Source organism: Scyliorhinus torazame, chromosome 2, assembly GCF_047496885.1.
Source record: "Scyliorhinus torazame isolate Kashiwa2021f chromosome 2, sScyTor2.1, whole genome shotgun sequence".
Lineage (NCBI taxonomy): Eukaryota > Metazoa > Chordata > Chondrichthyes > Carcharhiniformes > Scyliorhinidae > Scyliorhinus > Scyliorhinus torazame.
The window spans coordinates 258,110,694-258,130,476 of record NC_092708.1 but is presented as its reverse complement, the minus strand read 5'-3'; the positions used below and the strand labels follow the sequence as shown (position 1 = coordinate 258,130,476).

The 19,783-nt window shown below is 49.5% G+C and overlaps 1 protein-coding gene across 3 annotated transcripts in view; it reads left to right on the top strand.

Moving 5' to 3' along the window:
- plekhh1 (pleckstrin homology domain containing, family H (with MyTH4 domain) member 1) overlaps positions 1–19,690 on the top strand; it is a 285,350-nt gene extending 265,660 nt beyond the window's left edge. For 2 of the 3 annotated variants that reach the window (XM_072486189.1, XM_072486190.1), the window contains 6 exons: positions 46–187; positions 3,048–3,190; positions 5,228–5,357; positions 7,230–7,316; positions 9,685–9,831; positions 10,629–19,690. In XM_072486189.1, the coding sequence (XP_072342290.1) occupies positions 46–187; positions 3,048–3,190; positions 5,228–5,357; positions 7,230–7,316; positions 9,685–9,831; positions 10,629–10,802 (823 nt within the window). In that variant the 3' untranslated portion in view covers positions 10,803–19,690. The remainder of the gene's footprint in view (positions 1–45; positions 188–3,047; positions 3,191–5,227; positions 5,358–7,229; positions 7,317–9,684; positions 9,832–10,628) is intronic. The other variant, XR_011937303.1, reaches the window with a different exon arrangement.
- The last annotated feature ends 93 nt before the right edge of the window (positions 19,691–19,783 follow it).

Sequence of the window (19,783 nt, the reverse complement as noted above, 5' to 3'; positions counted from 1 at the left end):
AATTGTGTGTGGTATTTTCCACACTGACCCCATTATTTTGCACAGAATGTATTTCAGAACTCAGGCAAAGGGCGAAACAGAACGAGAGCGCCTCCTGCTGACTTACCAGGTTAATGATGAGGTGGTGAACGGACGATTCCCTGTCAATAAAGACCTGGCGTTGGAGGTGACTGCATTAATGGCGCAGGTTAGTGTTTGGTTCAAAGAGCAGGTTCGTGTTTGGTTCAAATGGTGCCAGTGTGCACTATTGATGCAGGTGACACAGGAGGCAGATTTTCAGCTCTCTGTTCAAAGGGACATTAACTTTCAATGCATTGGATATGGGCCGGGGTTCTCCAAGCCCGCGCCGGATCGGAGAATCGCTGGAGGGGGGGGCGGCGAGAATCCCGTCACACCGCTCCGACGCTGAGCCGCCGATTCTTCGAGTGTCCGCCGAGTCCCACCTGGCGGGACCTCAGCATTCTGGCTGCAGGGGCCGTCCTGGTGGGGGGGCAGGGGGATCCGACTCCGGGGGGCCTCCACGGTGGCAAGGCCCGTGATCGGGAGCTACCAATCGGCGGGCGTGCTCATTCCGGGGAGGGGGGTCTATGTTCCTCTGTGCGGGCCCGTGTAGTGCTCCGCCATGTCGCACGGGGGCCGGCACAGAGACGGCAGCCATGCGTCGGCGCGGAGACGGACATGGCGCGCAAGCGCGGACCCGTGTTGGCCGTGGCTCGCATGTGCGGACCCGCGCCAGCCCTGGAGGGCTGGCTTTCGGCGCCAGAGCAGCGCACAGCACTCCGGCGCCGTTCTAGCCCCGAAACAAGAGGAGAATTATTGGGCCTGGAGGCCTGTTGACGCCAACGTCGCTCACACCGGGTTTGACGCCGGCGTCAATTCTTTGCCGCAATATCAGTGAATCCCGGCCATGGACACGTTCACGTAAGTCGTCAAACCCCGTTTCCGTCCTCTGCCCCTTACAAAGAACTCGCTGACCCTGCTATTTAGTGCAGCAATCCAATGGTGTGAGGGTGGCCTGTGGGAGACTGTAGGTGGATAGCCAGACTGTTCAGAAAGACTTAATACCAGCAGCATCAAGTTTCTCAAATTATCTCTTTTTCTCGATCATGTTTGTTCCCCTCCTCAGTCTCTCTCTCCTTTTGATTCTTTAGATCATCTGTCCTTTGTGTCCTCTAGCCTCCCTCACTTCCTTTCTCTTCATCTCTTGTCCAACTGTCCTGATCCTCACATCCCGCTCATGCTCTTGCTTATGATTCCCTATTTTTCTCTCTCCCTTGTTTATATCCTCTCCTGTTTCTCATGTTCCCCTTCTGCCTCTTTCACATGTGCCTCCTTCCCTTCTTCTCCCCTTCTCCTCCCCCTCCTTTCTTCCCTCTCTCATGTCTCTGTCATGCTCTCCTCTCTTTACTTTATCCTTATTGTTCCTTTCTCCTTCACGTCCACATCTATTCTGTTTTTGCTCCCGCTCTTTTCTCAGCTTTGTGTGTTGTATGTCACAATTTCCAGAATTCTTTCCTCGAAACAGCTGACTTCCATTGCTTGGGTACCTGTGAGGGTGTTTGGCTTGTTGCTGTAGCCAGTGAGCCACCTTGTAGCAATGGAGCTGTATATTGTTCCAATCATGTTGTCTTCCTTCTTGAAGGAGTGGGAGGGGATGGGACAGCCAAGGCTACCCCTGCCCCCCACCCAGTGGTGACACATACATACCTCCCAGTATGAGACATTGGACAATGTTTGTGGTCAGAAACCCTGGCGAATTGTATTTTCCCCTACTGGGCTCAGCAGCTTCAAAGCTGAATATGGTCACATCAGTTGCCTTTATTGAACCTTCTAGGAAGGAAAGAAGCCATTTTGCCCATTGTACCTCCACTGGATCTTTGAACCAGCTCTCCAATTGGTCCCACGGTCCACGTCTCGCCATAGCCCTGAAAAATTCTGCCTTTTCAAGTATTTGTTTAATCCTCTTCTGAAAGTTACTTCTGACTCTGCTACTGCCGCCTTTTCGGCTGGCGTATTTCAGATCGCAACGCCAGCATAAAAGAAATCTCCTCATATCCTTTTGCCAACTATCTTCAATCCGTGTCCTCTGGTTACTGGCGTGCCTGACTCTGGAAACAGTTTCTCCTTATTTGATTCAATCAAAACCCTTCATCATTTTTGCCCTGCAAAAATTAAAACTGCCCTGCACCTTTGATCAAAGAAGAATCTTCTCCAGTCTCTCCGCAGCTAGCTTAACGTAGACAAGAGAATCCAAGCTAGGACCTTTTTTGGTTGTGCGACTCGGTACTCTACATTACAAAACGTTCAGGAATGGTGCTCATTCCTCTGGGATTTACAAAGGAATCGAGGGATATGGGGATGGGGAAATTGGATTCGAGGTACATCAGCTCTGGTCTATATGACTGTTGGAGCAAGGTCAAGAGATGAGTGGCTGACTCCTGTTCCAATCTGTGTAGTCAAGCTCGGAGTTGCACTGCTGTGTTTTCTTGCATGGGCACTGAAGCAAACAGCTGGCAGCTCCAGGATTCTGTGGGGCAGACCTGCTGTTGACCTGACTCTTTTTAAAATGAAATTTCCCTGCAAGATTCCAGGAGTTGCTGTCTAATTGAAGGATTTTTAACTTTTCTGCCATTCATTCTGGTGGTATGGATGATGCTGACAAGGCCGTCATTTATTACCCACCCCTAGTTACCCTGAAGAAGTTGCTGGCGGACTGCCTCTGTAGTCTGTGTGGTGTAAGTACATCCACAGCGCTGTTCGGAAGGGAGTTCCAGGATTTTGAGTGAAGGAACAGCGGTATAGCTCCAAGTTGGGCTGGTGTGTGGACTTAAGAGGGGACTTTGCAGGTGATGTTGCTCCCAAGTACCTGCTTCCCGCGACCTTCTAGGTGGTAGAGATCATGGGTTTGGAAAGTGGGGCTGAAGGATGAGTTGCTGCAGTGCATCATGGAGATGGTACACACTGTTGCCTCTGTGCGCGTGTGGTGGAGGGAGTGATTATTTACAGTGATGTTTCAGAGTTTGTAATGGGATGTATGATTCCTGCAGGTAGAGTATGGAGATCTGGCACGCCCCAACCCTTCCAGTCCAGGCGGCAGTTCCCAGTCTAAGATGCAGCAGTTTCTGCAGCAGGTTCTGGAGAAATTCTACCCCAAACACTACAGACAAGGCCTCACCCCGGAGCAGATCAGGTAGGCTTCGCTTCTTTTCCGCTTTAACCGTACAAGTGAATTCTCTGCCTTTCACAAGGAAACTCAGTGATCAGAATGAAGCCTAAGAATGCATGACTGTGGTAGTCTGTGTCGAGGTATTACGGTACCTGGTAATGCTGGAACACCATTGGTAGATATTGTATGCTTCCTATTGGTCAAGCTGTATGGTAGCTCCGCCCTGCAAGGCAGGGTATAAGAGCCCATGCCGCTCCAGCAGCCTTCATTCTGTACCTGAGCTGCTGGGGGAAACATCTAGCTTATTAACGCCTTCAGTTGGACTACAACCTCGCCTTAGTGGTCATTGATAGTGCATCAGTGACAGCTTCTGACCTCTTGCCTGATTAAAGCTCAAAGTCAGGCAATGGCCTAAAGAGACCGTTAGCTAAAATTAAAGCTCATGGAACTGAAGGCAAAATATTGACTAAGTTAGGAAATTGGGTGGGTGATCAGAGAGTAGCAATAATGGTTATGTACTTGAATTAGAAGGATATGACTAGCGGAATGCCATAAGACCTGGGTTGGAGTCTCCATATTCACTAATTTATTAATGACTTGGATAACACAATCGAGAGCAAGGTATCCAAGTGTGCTGATGGCAGAAAGATTGGTGGCCGATTAAGAACGTCAAATTACAAAGTGACATTGTTAGATTAATTAGACTGTTATCTGAAAAACGAGAATGCGCTAGGTCACGGGGAGAAGATGGGGGGAGTGGCAGGGAGCTAAATAGCTCCCATGGCGAGCTGGCACATGATGGGCCGAATGCGCCTCAGAAAGGATTTTATTTTCTGTCATTGTAACCATTCCGTGATTCTGTGAAGTGAGTGGATAAACTGTGCCTGGTGGATTTCAGCATAAGTGGCCCAAAGGAAGATTGACCTGAGTGGTACTTAGTTGGTGAAAAGTGTTATTAACCGGAACACCCCTCCTCCACCCCCCTCCCCCACCAACACCCTGAGCCATTAGATAGGGAGATCATCACCTTATTTAGATTTGAAATTCCAGCACGCTCCTGACTGGCCTTCCATATTCTCCCACCCTGTGAGGTTTGGAGAAAATCATTCAGAGTTCAAAGCTCTGCCCCCTGTCCTGTTAAGTACCTTGGGTTGCACTGCCTTCAAAGTAGGTCAACCGGGATTCTCCCTCTGGAAATGTAACACATAAATAATACCACTTGGGTTGGATACTGGCAAGCTGACTAACCATTCCTGACTACTGTCCCTCAGGAAGGATATAATGGCCGTGGCGAGGGTGCTGTGCAGCTTCACCCAAATGAAACCTGGGCTAACTGGGGTTAAAGTGGGGGCAGCTTAGATAAAGCTTTCATTCCCTTGAGTTAATTTTCCAGCTCTTCCCATTGGCAGGATCTTCCGGTCCCGCCAAAGGCACTGGACATTTGAATGGCCCACTGCATTTTCCAGCCCCACCCCTGCCGCAACGGGGCTGGAACATTCCACCGTAGAAGATTGAGAGATGATCACATTGAGGTGTTAAAATGGTGAGATGATTCCGTAGGGCAGCCACAGAGAAACTATTTCCCCCTCTGGGGGAATCGAGACCAAAAGAATATAAGCTTCAAATTAGATAGAAATGTCAGGAGTAAAATCAGGAGGTACTTTTTCACAGAAAGGACAGTGGAAATCTGGAACCCTCTATCTCAAAAGGCTGCATATGAGGGACAATTGAAGCTTATGAGAGGGGTGGTGAGAATTTTGTTGGGTAGCGCCTCCAAGGACAGGGAGCAAACATGGGAGAATGGAGTTGAGTTGCAGGAGAGCCATGATCCAATTGAATTGCGGAACAAGGGGAGGAATGGTCTCATCCTCCTCTTCCGAATATCCCAATATTCCGAATGCTCCTGGAAGACTCAGCACTTTAACAAAGGAGGGGAGAAAATCAAGGTGGGGGGTGGGGGCAGTGGGGTGAAGACAGGAATGTTCCTAATGTACGCCGGCACTCTCTAGATTATCACAGTGCGGTTTCTCTTTATAATTCTGGTCATCTCTGCTCAAACAGACAACTGTCAGACCGACTGGCTACAAAATGGATGCTCCTGAGGGGCTGCAGTGGAGCTGAATGTGTGCGGATTTACCTGACGGTCGCCCGAAAGTGGTCGCTCTTTGGAGCAAAACTCTTCACAGCGAAGGTAAAATCCAAGTAACAAGGGAGGGGGGCAATCAAAAGACAGTAGGAGAATTTCTTGACGGTCCCTAGTTATGCTCTTCCCCACAAGTAGAAACAATCACTCCGGATCCACTGGATCGACACCATTTGTCATTTCAAAAGACACTCGGCTTTTGTTTTTCAAGAGAAAAGAGACCGAGCCTATCAACCCTTTCCCAATATGTGAATATTGATTCTCCTGTTGATTCGACACATCGGAATGTTCAGCAAGGAGTCCAGTTATTCACCACATATTTTGGTGTCGTCTCAAACGTGATGTTAAACCAAGTCTTGATTTTCAGATCCGATTGCAAATACGACATTGAGACTGACCGATGGAGGGGTGGGTGAAGGCACTGGCTTTGCGGCCTCGGGACCTGACTCTGTTCTCCTCAAATGTTGATATTTGAAGATGGAGACTTCCCCATTTGGATCTGTCCAAGGTTGTGTTTTCCCACGCAGTGGGGCCCAATTTACAGACTCAATTTACACACCAAGAGCAAAGGAAAAGCTCAGCAGGCCTGCCAGCATCTGTTTGGAGAGAAACAGAGTTAACGGGTGTGATTTAACGGCCTCGTTGCACCCGGCCTGGTGTTGAGGCGAGGTTGGTGTATTTGCGACATTCTAAACGGCTCGTGAGATTTAACGAGTCTCACAAGACATCGCGATCTGGATCTCGCCTTCACTGGGCGTGATCCAGATCAGCATATTTAAATGAGTCATTAAGCTCATTTACATATGCTTTCACGGAATTCCTGGCTTGGAAATATATCACCGTTCCTTCAATGTCAATGGGTCAAGATCCTGGAACTCCTTCCCTAACAGCACTGGGTGAATCTACACCTCAGGGACTGCAGCTGTTCAAGAAGGTAGCTCACCACCATCTTCTCAAGGGCAATTAGGGATGGGCAATGAACGCTGGCCTGGCCAGAAACACCCACATCACTTGAATGAATATATTTTAAAAACTATATCAAAGACCTTGGTCAGGTCAATGTACACTATATAATAATAATAATAATAATTAATAATTGCTTATTGTCACAAGTAGGCTTCATGAAGTTACTGTGAAAAGCCCCTAGTCGCCTGTTCGGGGAGGCCGGTACGGGAATTGAACCCGCGCTGCTGGCCTTGTTCTGCATTACAAGCCAGCTGTTTAGCCCACTGTGCTAAACCAGCCCCTGCTGGTTATATCATAGAATCCCTACAGTGCAGAAGGAGGCCATTTGGCCCATCGAGTGATTCATGTTCTGCTCATGAAGGCACCTGGCACTCTCAAAACTGGATAGCTCCTGGTATGTATACCCACCCATTTCTGATACCAACCTTGTAAATCTCCTCTGCACCTTCTCCATGGCTTTGACATACTTTTGAAAGTCTGTTGCCCAGAGTTGGCAGCAATACTCTAGATGGGGCCTAACCTGTGATTTATAACCATTTAGCATAATTAAAGTGGTACAATAATAAAACTGCTTAAATAGTGGCAGTAACTTTATTTTGGTAACGTTGATTTTTAATACTATTGTGCGCAGAACAGTATTGATGTGTAGACATTCCACTGTCCAGTACAGCAAAATTTCAGCCATTTTTATATTGAAGAAATGCCATGCTAGCCCCACAACATAATATGCACGTTAGTGTGACACAGTATGATTTCATGTTATTAACCCATCAAAAGAAATAAACAATGTTCCTCAGGTCTGCTTTTCATAACTTCTTTTGCTGTATCCAGTGAGACCTTTTGCCTCTTTCCACTGTATCCAGTGAGACCTTTTGCCTCTTTCCACTGTATCCAGTGAGACCTTTTGCCTCTCCATAAATGTGAGTCTCTAACCAGTTCTTCTCACCTCTCTAGCCAATTGCACCTTCACCCCTTGAAGAGAAGCCAGTGTGGTTAGCGGTGAACGAAGATGGCATCAACATACTCGAGTGCAGCACAATGGTATGAGTCCACTTTGGGAGACAATGGGCCTATTTAAGTCTGATGTGGGTTGACCTGGGAAAGCGTGTTCAACAGCGTGGTACAAAACATTGTTCCCAGGAGTGCGTAATTCTCCCTTCCCAATATTCCTCATTGCTTGCAAGCCTCTCCATTCCGGTACAGGTTTAGCTGGTCCTGGACTGTCGGGCCTGTTCACATCAAATACACTCTGACCTGGGTAAAGAGTGCTCAAAGTTGGTATAGGACTAGCTCATCACAGTACATGAAACATTAGTCTTCTATCCCTCATTCCAGACACAGGCTTTAATCAACCCCTTACATGGGCAGCATAGTGGTTAGCACTGCTGCTTCACAGCGCCAGGGATGGTTCGATTCTGACCTCGGGTGACTGTGCAGTTTTCACATTCTCCCCGCATCTACGTGGGTTTCCTCCGGGTGCTCCGGTTTCCTCCCACAGTCCAAAGATGTACAGGTTAGGTGGACTGGCCATGCTAAATTGCCCCTTAGTGTCCAAAATTTAGGTGGGGTTATGGGGATAGAGTAAGGGTGTGGCCCTAGGTGGGGTGCTCTTTCAGAGGGTCGGTGCAGACCTGATGAGCTGAATGTCCTCCTGGTGCACTGTAGGGATACTAAGATGCTCTCTTACGATCATCCACTGACAGGAATAGGGACAAAATTCACTGGCCATTGCTATTCACTTTTCCCGCCGGCAGCGCACCCCTGCCCTCTTTCCCGGCAGCGTAGGGTGGCTACTGAACGGCACTCACCCAAGGTCTCCGAGGCAAAGGGAATAGATCCAACGCCTCAGGTACATCGGGAATCTGCACATTAAAGTGAGACTAGCTGCCTCGCTTGGGTAGGATTTACATCGCAACGTCTTGAGAGATCGTGTTAGATTTTGAGAGGCACTGTGAGCCAGTTAGTTCCCGGGAGCGGGGTCGCCCGGCTTTTATCTGCCACTCTGCGCCACGGGAGCTGGCTTTCAGGTGCAGCGTGTTGATTGGATTGCGCCCACTATTTTTTCAAACATAAAACCAATGTAGATTCACAGATTATAAATCTCATCAGTGGTGTATTTAATCTCAAACAGGTTGGAGCTCTTTACTAAAACTGTATTACTGCATCTGAAGATGCTTTATCAAAAAATCCTACCCATTATCTCCATGCGTGTTAAAGAAGGAACAATCTTCCCACCATTGTCACTGTTGCCACGAACAGCAGCCACCCTAAAGAGTGAATCCTGACCCATGTATCCCAGCCTAATGCATTAATACATTTAAAAATGCATTTACCTACAAAGGAGTTCCCATAATCGCCTCCAAATCGGAGTTATTCAAAATATGCTTGTGGCAGCTGTTAATGCAAATACATTAATAAATTATAACTGACTGCTGAAAATCCTCTAATGTATTCAGCGTGTTCCACACAATTGTATAATCCTGTATATCACTATACATGTATAATATATGTATATATATATATATATATGAGATATGCTTCCTACCCATAAAATGTAAAGATTTCAGTTACCAGTTTTAATCATCAGTTTTATTTGCAATATTTTGAAATAGTTTTGTAGAATAATCTTTTATTAGTGTCACAAGTAGGCTTACATTAACACTGCAATGAAGTTACTGTGAAAAGCCGCTAGTCGCCACATTCCGGTGCCTGTTCGGGTACACGGAGGGAAAATTCAGAATGTCCAAATCACCTAATGCACGTCTTTCGGGACTTGTGCGAGGAAACCGGAGCACCCGGAGACACAGGGAGAATGTGCAGACTCCACACAGACAGTGACCCAAGCCGGGAATCGAATCCGGGTCCATGGTGCTCTGAAGCAACAGTGCTAACCACTGTGTTATCGTGCTGCCCTCGTCACACGGACTCGAAATGTTAACTCAGTTTCGCTCTCCATAGATGCTGCCTGGCCTGCTGGGTTTTCGCAGCATTTTCTGTTTTCATTTCAGATTTCCAACCTCCGGGTTATTCAGCTTTTACACAAGGGTGGGTTGTAGGCCAATTAATGGCTGGAAGCATGGGGGCAAGTCATGAGGTTGAGACCTCCAGGAATACTTTTAATCACAAGTTGGCAACCCTAAACGGAGAGTCAGCAGCCCCATGTGAACCAACCTCAGCAGCAGGAAGATTCAAAATTTCGACAAGACCTCTCACCGAGGTCGTGAGGGAGGCTGGATTTGCCTGAGAACTTGCATCTTTAGCAAACAATTTGTGAGGGCTGGGATGTATGAGGGAGAATGTGATTAATGGGAAGCCGACATTGAATAATAGGGCGACTCTACATTTTCTGTTGCCATGGAGCAGTAAGCCTGTCATCACTGACAGAAGGTTTGCTTTGTGTTGTTCTCAGCATCTCGTGATAAATTATTCCTACCTGTCGGTCATAACGTTTGGAGGCTGTCGCGATGACTTTATGATTGTGGTCAGCAAGGCTAAGGATGGGAACCCAACAAAGACCACCATTGAGAAACTGATATTTGCTATGGCGAAACCTAAGGTAAGGAATTTTAGATTGCTTACTCGGTTACTGAAACCTTTCTAATTATAGAAACCTACAGCATGGAGGGCCATTCAAATCATCATGCCTCCTGCTGGCAACAGAACTCTGAAATAATTATCCAGATAGTTCCACTCCCCTGCTCTCACCCCAAAGTCCGACAATTATTTTCCTCTTCAAGCAGATATCCAATTCCTTTCTGAAAGTTACTACTGATTCTATTTTCTTCACCCTTTCAAGTAGTGCATTCAGGGTCATCATAACTTGCTGGACAAAAATAATCCGCATCATCCCCTTTAGCCAATTACCTTAAATATTTTTTTTTAATTTAAAGTACCCAATTCTTTTTTTTTCCCAATTAGGTGCAAATTAACGAGGCCAATTCACCTGCCCTGCACTTGTTTGGGTTGTGGGGGTGAGACCCACGCAGACACGGTGAGAATGTACAAACTCCACACGGATAGTGACTGGGGCCGGGATCGAACCCGGGTCCTCAGCGCTGTCATGCAGCAGTGCTAATCACTGCTCCATCGTGCCGCCCTCTCTTTTTTAAAATAAATTTTAAACAATTGAATTTTCACAACTGAGATTTCAGTGTTTGTGGGGGGGGGGGGAATCACCAGGTGTGGAGCTAGGAAAGTAAAATTAAATTGAGCCGCAGGGCAGGCACGATCTATAATGAAAAGGTGAGACAGGCCCAATGGCTCTCTGGGCTACTCAGGGGGCTCACCAGTCTTTACCAAGCAGCAGATTGATGATTCCTGCACGTCAACTTGTGACTGTTCTTACACCCCCAGATCCTGGAGCTGACGCTGATACTTGCCAGTTACATCAACTACAGCAGCTGCCACTCCTCTCCCATCCCACCCAACCCACCTCCCACAACGTTCTCAGGCAAGAAGCTGTGGGAGATCGACAGCAAGCATTTCCCGACCATGACGCGGACTACACAAGGTCCTACCCTGCTCTGAGATGTCACGTTGACGAGCAGCTGACGGTGCGACGAGGTGTGCCCAAAGCTATCGGAGGACAAACCACTTGGGAAGATTCACAAATGGTGCATGGATCACTGTTGTGTCTGGACCTTATCTATTGCAGACTGTATTTAAGTAGTTTTTAGACTTGATTTTATTTTTAATGCTTCATAGATGACCACTACCCATCTTTTGTGAGCTGAGGGCGCAAATCCCAACATGCTTTGTGCCGTCAGTGCTAAGGCTGGTCCCTATGCGGTAAACCAGAACGGTACAGGCTGTTGGGAATGGTGCCCTGACAGGAAAAACACCCTTTATCGAAAAAGACCCTTCTCTGGGTCCCCCCACAAGAACTGAGCGTTTTGCCGACAAGATAAAATCCACCTAATATTAAATTTGAAGCTCCAATTCTGATGGAGTTGAGTGCAAGGGCGAGGTTGTGATGAAGTTGTGCTACTGATAAATTGTTTTTGAGTACAAGATGGGAAAAGTAACAGCAGGACAAGGGTGCCTTTGCATGAAAAACAACAAACAAAAGATCACAGCAGCAACAGTGGCAAGGCAGCGGACCTCCTCCCTGTAGAAATGCTGGCAGCCTCCCTCCATCAGTCAAAATAATCCAAAAAATTGAGTGCAGTTATTTGATGTGGAATCGATGCATGTGAACACTCCAGAGTGACATACCCGGGCTGGGAGTCAACCCCCAAGAGTAACAACCCCCAAGAGTAACAACCCCCGAGCTGGGAGTCAACACCCACAGTAACAACACCCAGAGCAACAACACTCAGAGTAACAGCACCCAGAGTAACAGCACCTGGCCAGGTAGTCAGCACCCAGAGTAATAGCACCCGGTCTGGGAGTCAGGACCCTGAGTAACAGCACCCAGGCTGGGAGTCAGCAAGCTGAGTAACAGCACCCGGGCTGGGAGTCAGCACCCTGAGTAACAGCACCCGGGCTGGGAGTCAGCGCCCAGAGTAACAGCACCCGGGCTGGGAGTCAGCAAGCTGAGTAACAGCACCCGGGCTGGGAGTCAGCACCCGGGCTGGGAGTCAGCACGCTGAGTAACAGCACCCGGGCTGGGAGTCAGCACCCTGAGTAACAGCACCCGGGCTGGGAGTCAGCGCCCAGAGTAACAGCACCCGGGCTGGGAGTCAGCACCCTGAGTAACAGCACCTGGGCTGGGAGTCAGCACGCTGAGTAACAGCACCCGGTCTGGGAGTCAGCACCCTGAGTAACAGCACCCGGGCTGGGAGTCAGCACCCTGAGTAACAGCACCCAGGCTGGGTGTCAGCGCTGAGTAACAGCACCCCAGCTGGGAGTCAGCACCCTGAGTAACAGCACCCGGTCTGGGAGTCAGCAAGCTGAGTAACAGCACCCGGTCTGGGAGTCAGGACCCAGAGTAACAGCACCCGGGCTGGGAGTCAGCACCCTGAGTAACAGCACCCGGGCTGGGAGTCAGCATGCTGAGTAACAGCACACGGGCTGGAAGTCAGCGCCCAGAGTAACAGCACCCGGGCTGGGAGTCAGCACCCTGAGTAACAGCACCCGGGCTGGGAGTCAGCACCCTGAGTAACAGCACCCAGGCTGGGTGTCAGCGCTGAGTAACAGCACCCCAGCTGGGAGTCAGCACCCTGAGTAACAGCACCCGGGCTGGGAGTCAGCACGCTGAGTAACAGCAGGGGCTGGGAGTCAGCACCCTGAGTAACAGCACACGGGCTGGGAGTCAGCGCCCAGAGTAACAGCACCCGGGCTGGGAGTCAGCACCCTGAGTAACAGCACCTGGGCTGGGAGTCAGCATGCTGAGTAACAGCACCCGGGCTGGGAGTCAGCACGCTGAGTAACAGCACCCGGGCTGGGAGTCAGCACCCTGAGTAACAGCACCCGGGCTGGGAGTCAGCACCCTGAGTAACAGCACCCGGGCTGGGAGTCAGCAAGCTGAGTAACAGCACCCGGGCTGGGAGTCAGCACCCTGAGTAACAGCACCCGGTCTGGCAGTCAGCGCCCAGAGTAACAGCACCCGGGCTGGGAGTCAGCAAGCTGAGTAACAGCACCCGGTCTGGGAGTCAGCGCCCAGAGTAACAGCATCCGGGCTGGGAGTCAGCACCCTGAGTAACAGCACCCGGGCTGGGAGTCAGCGCACAGAGTAACAGCACCCGGGCTGGGAGTCAGCACCCTGAGTAACAGCACCCAGGCTGGGTGTCAGCACCCTGAGTAACAGCACCCGGGCTGGGAGTCAGCACCCTGAGTAACAGCACCCGGGATGGGAGTCAGCACCCTGAGTAACAGCACCCGGACTGGGAGTCAGCATGCTGAGTAACAGCACCCGGGCTGGGAGTCAGCACCCTGAGTAACAGCACCCGGGATGGGAGTCAGCACCCTGAGTAACAGCACCCGGACTGGGAGTCAGCACGCTGGGTAACAGCACCCGGGCTGGGAGTCAGCACCCTGAGTAACAGCACCCGGGCTGGGAGTCAGCACCCTGAGTAACAGCACCCGGTCTGGCAGTCAGCACGCTGAGTAACAGCACCCGGGCTGGGAGTCAGCACGCTGAGTAACAGCACCCGGGCTGGGAGTCAGCACGCTGAGTAACAGCACCCGGGCTGGGAGTCAGCACCCTGAGTAACAGCACCCGGGCTGGAAGTCAGCACCCTGAGTAACAGCACCCGGGCTGGGAGTCAGCACGCTGAGTAACAGCACCCGGTCTGGGAGTCAGCGCCCAGAGTAACAGCATCCGGGCTGGGAGTCAGCGCCCAGAGTAACAGCACCCGGGCAGGGAGTCAGGACCCAGAGTAACAGCACCCGGGCTGGGAGTCAGCACCCTGAGTAACAGCACCCGGGCTGGGAGTCAGCATGCTGAGTAACAGCACACGGGCTGGAAGTCAGCGCCCAGAGTAACAGCACCCGGGCTGGGAGTCAGCACCCAGAGTAACAGCACCCGGGCTGGGAGTCAGCATGCTGAGTAACAGCACCCGGGCTGGGAGTCAGCACCCTGAGTAACAGCACCCGGGCTGGGAGTCAGCACCCTGAGTAACAGCACCCGGGCTGGGAGTCAGCACCCTGAGTAACAGCACCCGGGCTGGGAGTCAGCGCCAAGAGTAACAGCACCTGGGCTGGGAGTCAGCACCCTGAGTAACAGCACCCAGGCTGGGAGTCAGCGCCCAGAGTAACAGCACCCGGGCTGGGAGTCAGCACCCTGAGTAACAGCACCCAGGCTGGGAGTCAGCGCCCAGAGTAACAGCACCCGGGCTGGGAGTCAGCATGCTGAGTAACAGCAACCGGGCTGGGAGTCAGCACCCTGAGTAACAGCACCCGGGCTGGGAGTCAGCACGCTGAGTAACAGCACACGGGCTGGGAGTCAGCACGCTGAGTAACAGCACCCGGTCTGGGAGTCAGCACCCTGAGTAACAGCACCCGGGCTGGGAGTCAGCAAGCTGAGTAACAGCACCCAGGCTGGGAGTCAGCACCCTGAGTAACAGCACCCGGGCTGGGAGTCAGCACGCTGAGTAACAGCACCCGGGCTGGGAGTCAGCACGCTGAGTAACAGCACCCGGGCTGGGAGTCAGCACCCTGAGTAACAGCACCCAGGCTGTGAGTCAACGCCCAGAGTAACAGCACCCAGGCTGGGAGTCAGCACCCAGAGTAACAGCACCCAGGCTGGGAGTCAACGCCCAGAGTAACAGCACCCAGGCTGGGAGTCAGCACCCAGAGTAACAGCACCCGGGCTGGGAGTCAGCACCCTGAGTAACAGCACCCGGGCTGGTAGTCAGCGCCCAGAGTAACAGCACCCGGGCTGGGAGTCAACGCCCAGAGTAACAGCACCCAGGCTGGGAGTCAGCACCCAGAGTAACAGCACCCAGGCTGGGAGTCAACGCCCAGAGTAACAGCACCCAGGCTGGGAGTCAGCTCGCTGAGTAACAGCACCCGGGCTGGAAGTCAGCGCCCAAAGTAACAGCACCCGGGCTGGTAATCAGCTCCACGTACACTCCTCTCTTCAGGTTCCACAATATGAATGTATTACTTTTATAACCTGTGGAGCTCATGAAGCCACTGAGGAAGGTGTACTGTTACTTTCAGTTTTATTTCAGGCCACCATGTTACGGGCCTGGATAAGTATAGTTTTGCAGGGAGTGACTGAGCTCAGTAGCTTGACCTTGTCACCAACCCATCTCAATATCCAACCACATTACTTGTGTCTAAAGCATATACCCCATTGCTGACATAGAATCATAGAATTTACAGTGCAGAAGGCAGCCCTTCAACCAATCAAGTCTGCATCGGCCCTTGGAAAGAGTACCCTACATAGCCCACACCTCCACCCTATCCCTGTACACCCAGTAACCTGACCTAACCTTTTAGGGCAATTTAACATGGCCAATTCCACCCCCCCAGTTTTATCCTTTGGTACTGAATGACATTCCTCTTGGCAAAGGACATTTTGAAACTTCCTGCAATTAAGGCTGATGGGTCAGGGTGGAAGTCTGCCTATTCTGCCTCTGTCCCATCCAAGGACCTAAGAATGCACCTCAGAAAGATATATCACTTCCCCACTGAACAGATCTACATTTGGGCCTGAATTTTCCCTCCCAGGTCAGAAATGTGGAATCCAGACAACTCCAAGCCAGCATCCCCAACCCGGGAGTTCCCAAGGATGGCTAGGGTGGGGGGCGTGTCAATGGGAGACATGGCAGATGACCCCAGAAACCGTGTGTATGCTTTGGGTGTGGGGGCGGGCTGGGTGGAAGGTCTGCTTCAGTGCACTGGCTCTGTGTGAAAGTTTACATAAAACAATAAGTCATATAACCCTCCAGTCCTCGTCCCTCACACCCACACACAACCCATACCCCTTCAATGCTACCTCAAGCCCCCACCCATACCCATTGTGCCTTATGCCCTCAATGTCAACCAATGCCCTTTTCCACACCCCTCATGCACCTTTATAGCCCCTATGTCAACTTAGTGCCAACACATGCCCTCCCCCCCCAAACTACCCCCTCTTTGTCCTTACATCTTCCATGCAAACTCACCCAGTATCCATCATGGGCAGACGTCAGGATCCATGCTGATAAAATAAAGTTCTAGGTGTCGATTGCAGACATTTTGGGCGCAATTTAACCAGAGAAAAACTATGTCCAGTTGTGGGGGCACTTAACAGGGTGATTCTCGGTGGCTGCAGCCCCAAGAATTACCTCGCTATTCAACGGCACATGCCGTTTTTTTGGCATTCGAGTCATTTCTACTGGTGAGCCCAGCAGGAAAGGCTCCTCGCGGATCAGGGCGTAATTTTGTCTGGCTGCCCCGATATCCTCCCACCCCCGCCCCCCGTTTTCAACTACCCCTCTCCCCCAAACCTCGGGGAGGACCCGGGAACACCCCTCGCCCCACATCCACCTGGTAAGCCCCCCCCCCTCCCCCCACTTGCCTGAGCCCTTGCAGTGCCAACCTGTTGCCTGGGCATCTTGGCTTTGCCAGCCCAGCACATTGGCATTGCCCCTGCCAGGTTGGCAGTGCAAAGGTGTGTGGGTGCCAGGTTGCTATCCTGCCCTTCCCCCAACCACACGGGGGTCTCTAATCCCCTAGGTGCCAACATAACTGGTCCACGTTTCTGGAAACCAGGAATAAACGGTGCCCTGGCCAGGTCCCCAGACACGGCCGTTGGGTCCCGAATGCCAGGAGAATCCTGTGAATGCATATTTAAGTTAGGCTCATTTAAGTGTACAGATCTGGATCACACCCAGTGAGGGCGAGATCCAGATCACGACATCTTGCGGGATTTTGTTAAATATCACGAGGCATTTTGTGCATCACAAATCTCGCGAGAGGCCTCTCGTAAGATTCAACGGCCTCATCCCAACACCAAGTCGGGCGTGATGAGGCCATTGAATCGTGCCCTTTGTTTTAAAGGCATTCATTTTAAAAAGTTCACTACATTTACATCCCTTCAACTACATAATCCCTTATAAAAGCAACCATTTCATTCAAGTGCTTATTCCCTTATAACAACAAACTTTTTATTCATGTGCTTTAATCCTTTATAAAAACAAATATTGGGGGCAGCATGGTGGTGCAGTGGTTAGCATAGCGCCAAGGTCCCAGTTTCAATCCCGGCTCTGGGTCACGGTGTGGAGTTTGCACATTCTCCCCCTGTTGCGTGTGTTTCGCCACCACAACCCAAAGATGTGCAGGATAGGTGGATTGGCCACGCTAAATTGCCCCTTAATTGGAAAAAATGAATTGGATACTCTTTAAAAAAAAAAATTTTTTAAACAAATATCGGAATTAATAGTCCCACATCAAAGAGTCTATAACTATTTGTGGCAATCAATCAATCTGTGAAATGACAGGCATCCTACAGTGATATTGGAATGTTATGAAATCAGTTCTGCAATAATGATACCCCTCAGTCTTCTGTCAACAGAAAAGATTCTTTTAACAGTCTGCAAGATTTTTTTCAAAGATTTAAATGGCAGGAGTTTTAAATGCACTGACAGCTTGATATTTGCATTTGACAGCTCCTTTTGACACTGTTGAGTTTTTTTGACAGATCTCTTTATATCACTTGGCCACCCAATGGTGCCTTGGGACTATATCCAGAGGGCTATGGAACCTCTCAAAAGGGTACCCCACTTCTCCAAAGGACTCTGCAAAGTTTAGACCTATTCATATTTCCCACTCATGATTAATGAAAATGAGACATGATTGGTTGGAGGCGGCTGTTGATTTATACGGGCAGCTGTCTCCAAAACGCGCATGTGTAAATCCTGACTACCACCTCCCCGACCACTGCCATGAAAATGATGGATGCTGTGTTCTTGGGTGGGACTTCTGGATTTTAGCCAGCTCTCCGTCTTTGTGAAGATCCAGGCCTTTTTTCCCCAAAGCATTCCTACTTCTCTGTGACAATCTACTGTCAATTGAGTGTCAATTTGTTCTGAATTCTGAGCAGTTTCAGACAGTTGGGACCGTTCCCAGCAAGGACCAGACCAATACTAAAGTAAAATGCTGCTGTTGCTGGAAATCTAAATTATGAACAGAATGCTGAAAGTATTCAGCAGGTCAGGCAGCATCTGTGGAGAAGACCCTTTTGGTCGATCACCTTTCATCAAAACTGAAAAATGTTAAAGAGATTTAACAGTGTCGGAGCAAATAGGAACAGGGAAAGAGGAGGAGAGGAAAGAACGAAATGGAAAGTCAATGATAGGGTGGAAGACAGACAGGATTAAATGACAAAACGGATGATGGTGGAAAGAGCCAATGGGACAGTAAAGAAATGAAAAATGTGTCCAGCGCAGGTGCAAATAGTTACAACAGAAGCATCAACAAAGGCTGTCTGAAAGAAATGGGAATAATGATTATGAGCTCAAGTTGTTCAACTCAAAATTAAGGTTGGAAGGCTGGATACGGCCTAAATGAATGATGGGCTGCTGTTCCTCGAGTTTGTGTGACAGATTGGTCACCCCACTTCCTACCGGCTCAGCAGAGCTATGGAATTCCTATTCCACCCGGCTCTAACAGCCATCATTGAACAGGGTTGGATTAAAAGCTGTACGCCAGGTGAATAATGTCTGCCTGACCACATGAACCAAACTAGCTCAGTTCAATGGAAAGTATCCTCTTGGGGCGCTAACGAATCCTATCATGTTGGAGGAGATTTTCCCTGGTCACGGACACTAGTTTCAGCATGTCCCAATCAGCTATGTTTACAGTACCCAGTGAACTTTGTAGGGGGGGGGGGTTGCTTTACAACCAAGGTTTCAGGGAAGAATGGGGTAGTACTGAACAGCTGCTGGCCACGTAGGCAGCCATTAGCTGTCTTGACGGCCGTTTTGCAGCTTTTTGATGGTCCTCCGTCTACTGCTGGAGATGGGGCTCAGGGCCTGACCGGTGAAGACCGCCCTGGCGATTCCTTCACATACAGCCATGGGCGAATTATATCACTGATAGACTTGTAGCATTCTTTATCCACTTTGTTCCTTCACAAGAGACTTGAAGAAGACTTTTTGTTCGAAGATCGGTGCAGAGCCTAAACAGCCGATACAGAACAAATGGAGTTCTCGCAGTGTTGTCCCTGACGATTATGAGTGTGAGTGTAAATACACCACACTGTATAGTATATATTGAATACTTGAATGTGACAGGGACAAACCCATGCCTGTGAATGGTTATACCCAATGTACTGTACCTCTTATTTATTCTAACTGTTGAAGTGAACACTGTGATTTTCACACTTAAATTTGAGCAGTTGCCTATCGTTTGGGAATCAAGGTGTGATTAAAAGGGTAATACTGGAATGTCGTCGTCCCCCCGCCATGACTGGTAGTCAAAATAAAGAATACAAAAATAAAGAGGTAATATAAACATGCTTGCGTGTTATTAATCACCTGAAGCAGATTAATTTCACTACCATTACTTACCATGTGCTACTGGCTACTACCAAGTGGCACACCAAACGTATTTTAATGGAGCATCAGAACAGGTGGCAGAGTGACACAGCAGAAGAGTGTTGGGGCCTTAACCCAGAGGTCAATGGATCAAAACCATTATTAATGGAGCGTTACATTATGTGGATGTATTATGCAACATAATGGTCTGTGATGTTTACTTTTAAATCTTAAACCATTCAGATCTCTTGTTATCCTGTAAATTTGTGTAATGGAGTTAAATGCATTACCACGTAGTAAGTGCAGCATGCTGTGGTGAATAGGTGACTTTGAACCTATAATTCCAAAGTTCTCCATTGCAGAGGTTTTCCTCACCTCGTGAGTGGATCTGTTGTAGTCGAATTGATAAAGATTGATTGTGCTGATGAGTCAACTCCATTATAATTGTTCCAGACAAACATCAGGATCGGAGAAGGCCAATTAAATGGACTGTGGTATTCCATCCAACATTCCGATGTTGCTTTTTGTTTCAATCAAATCGTTGGCTAGACCAGCATTTATTACTCATTCCTAACTGCCCTCGGAAAGGTGATGGTGAGC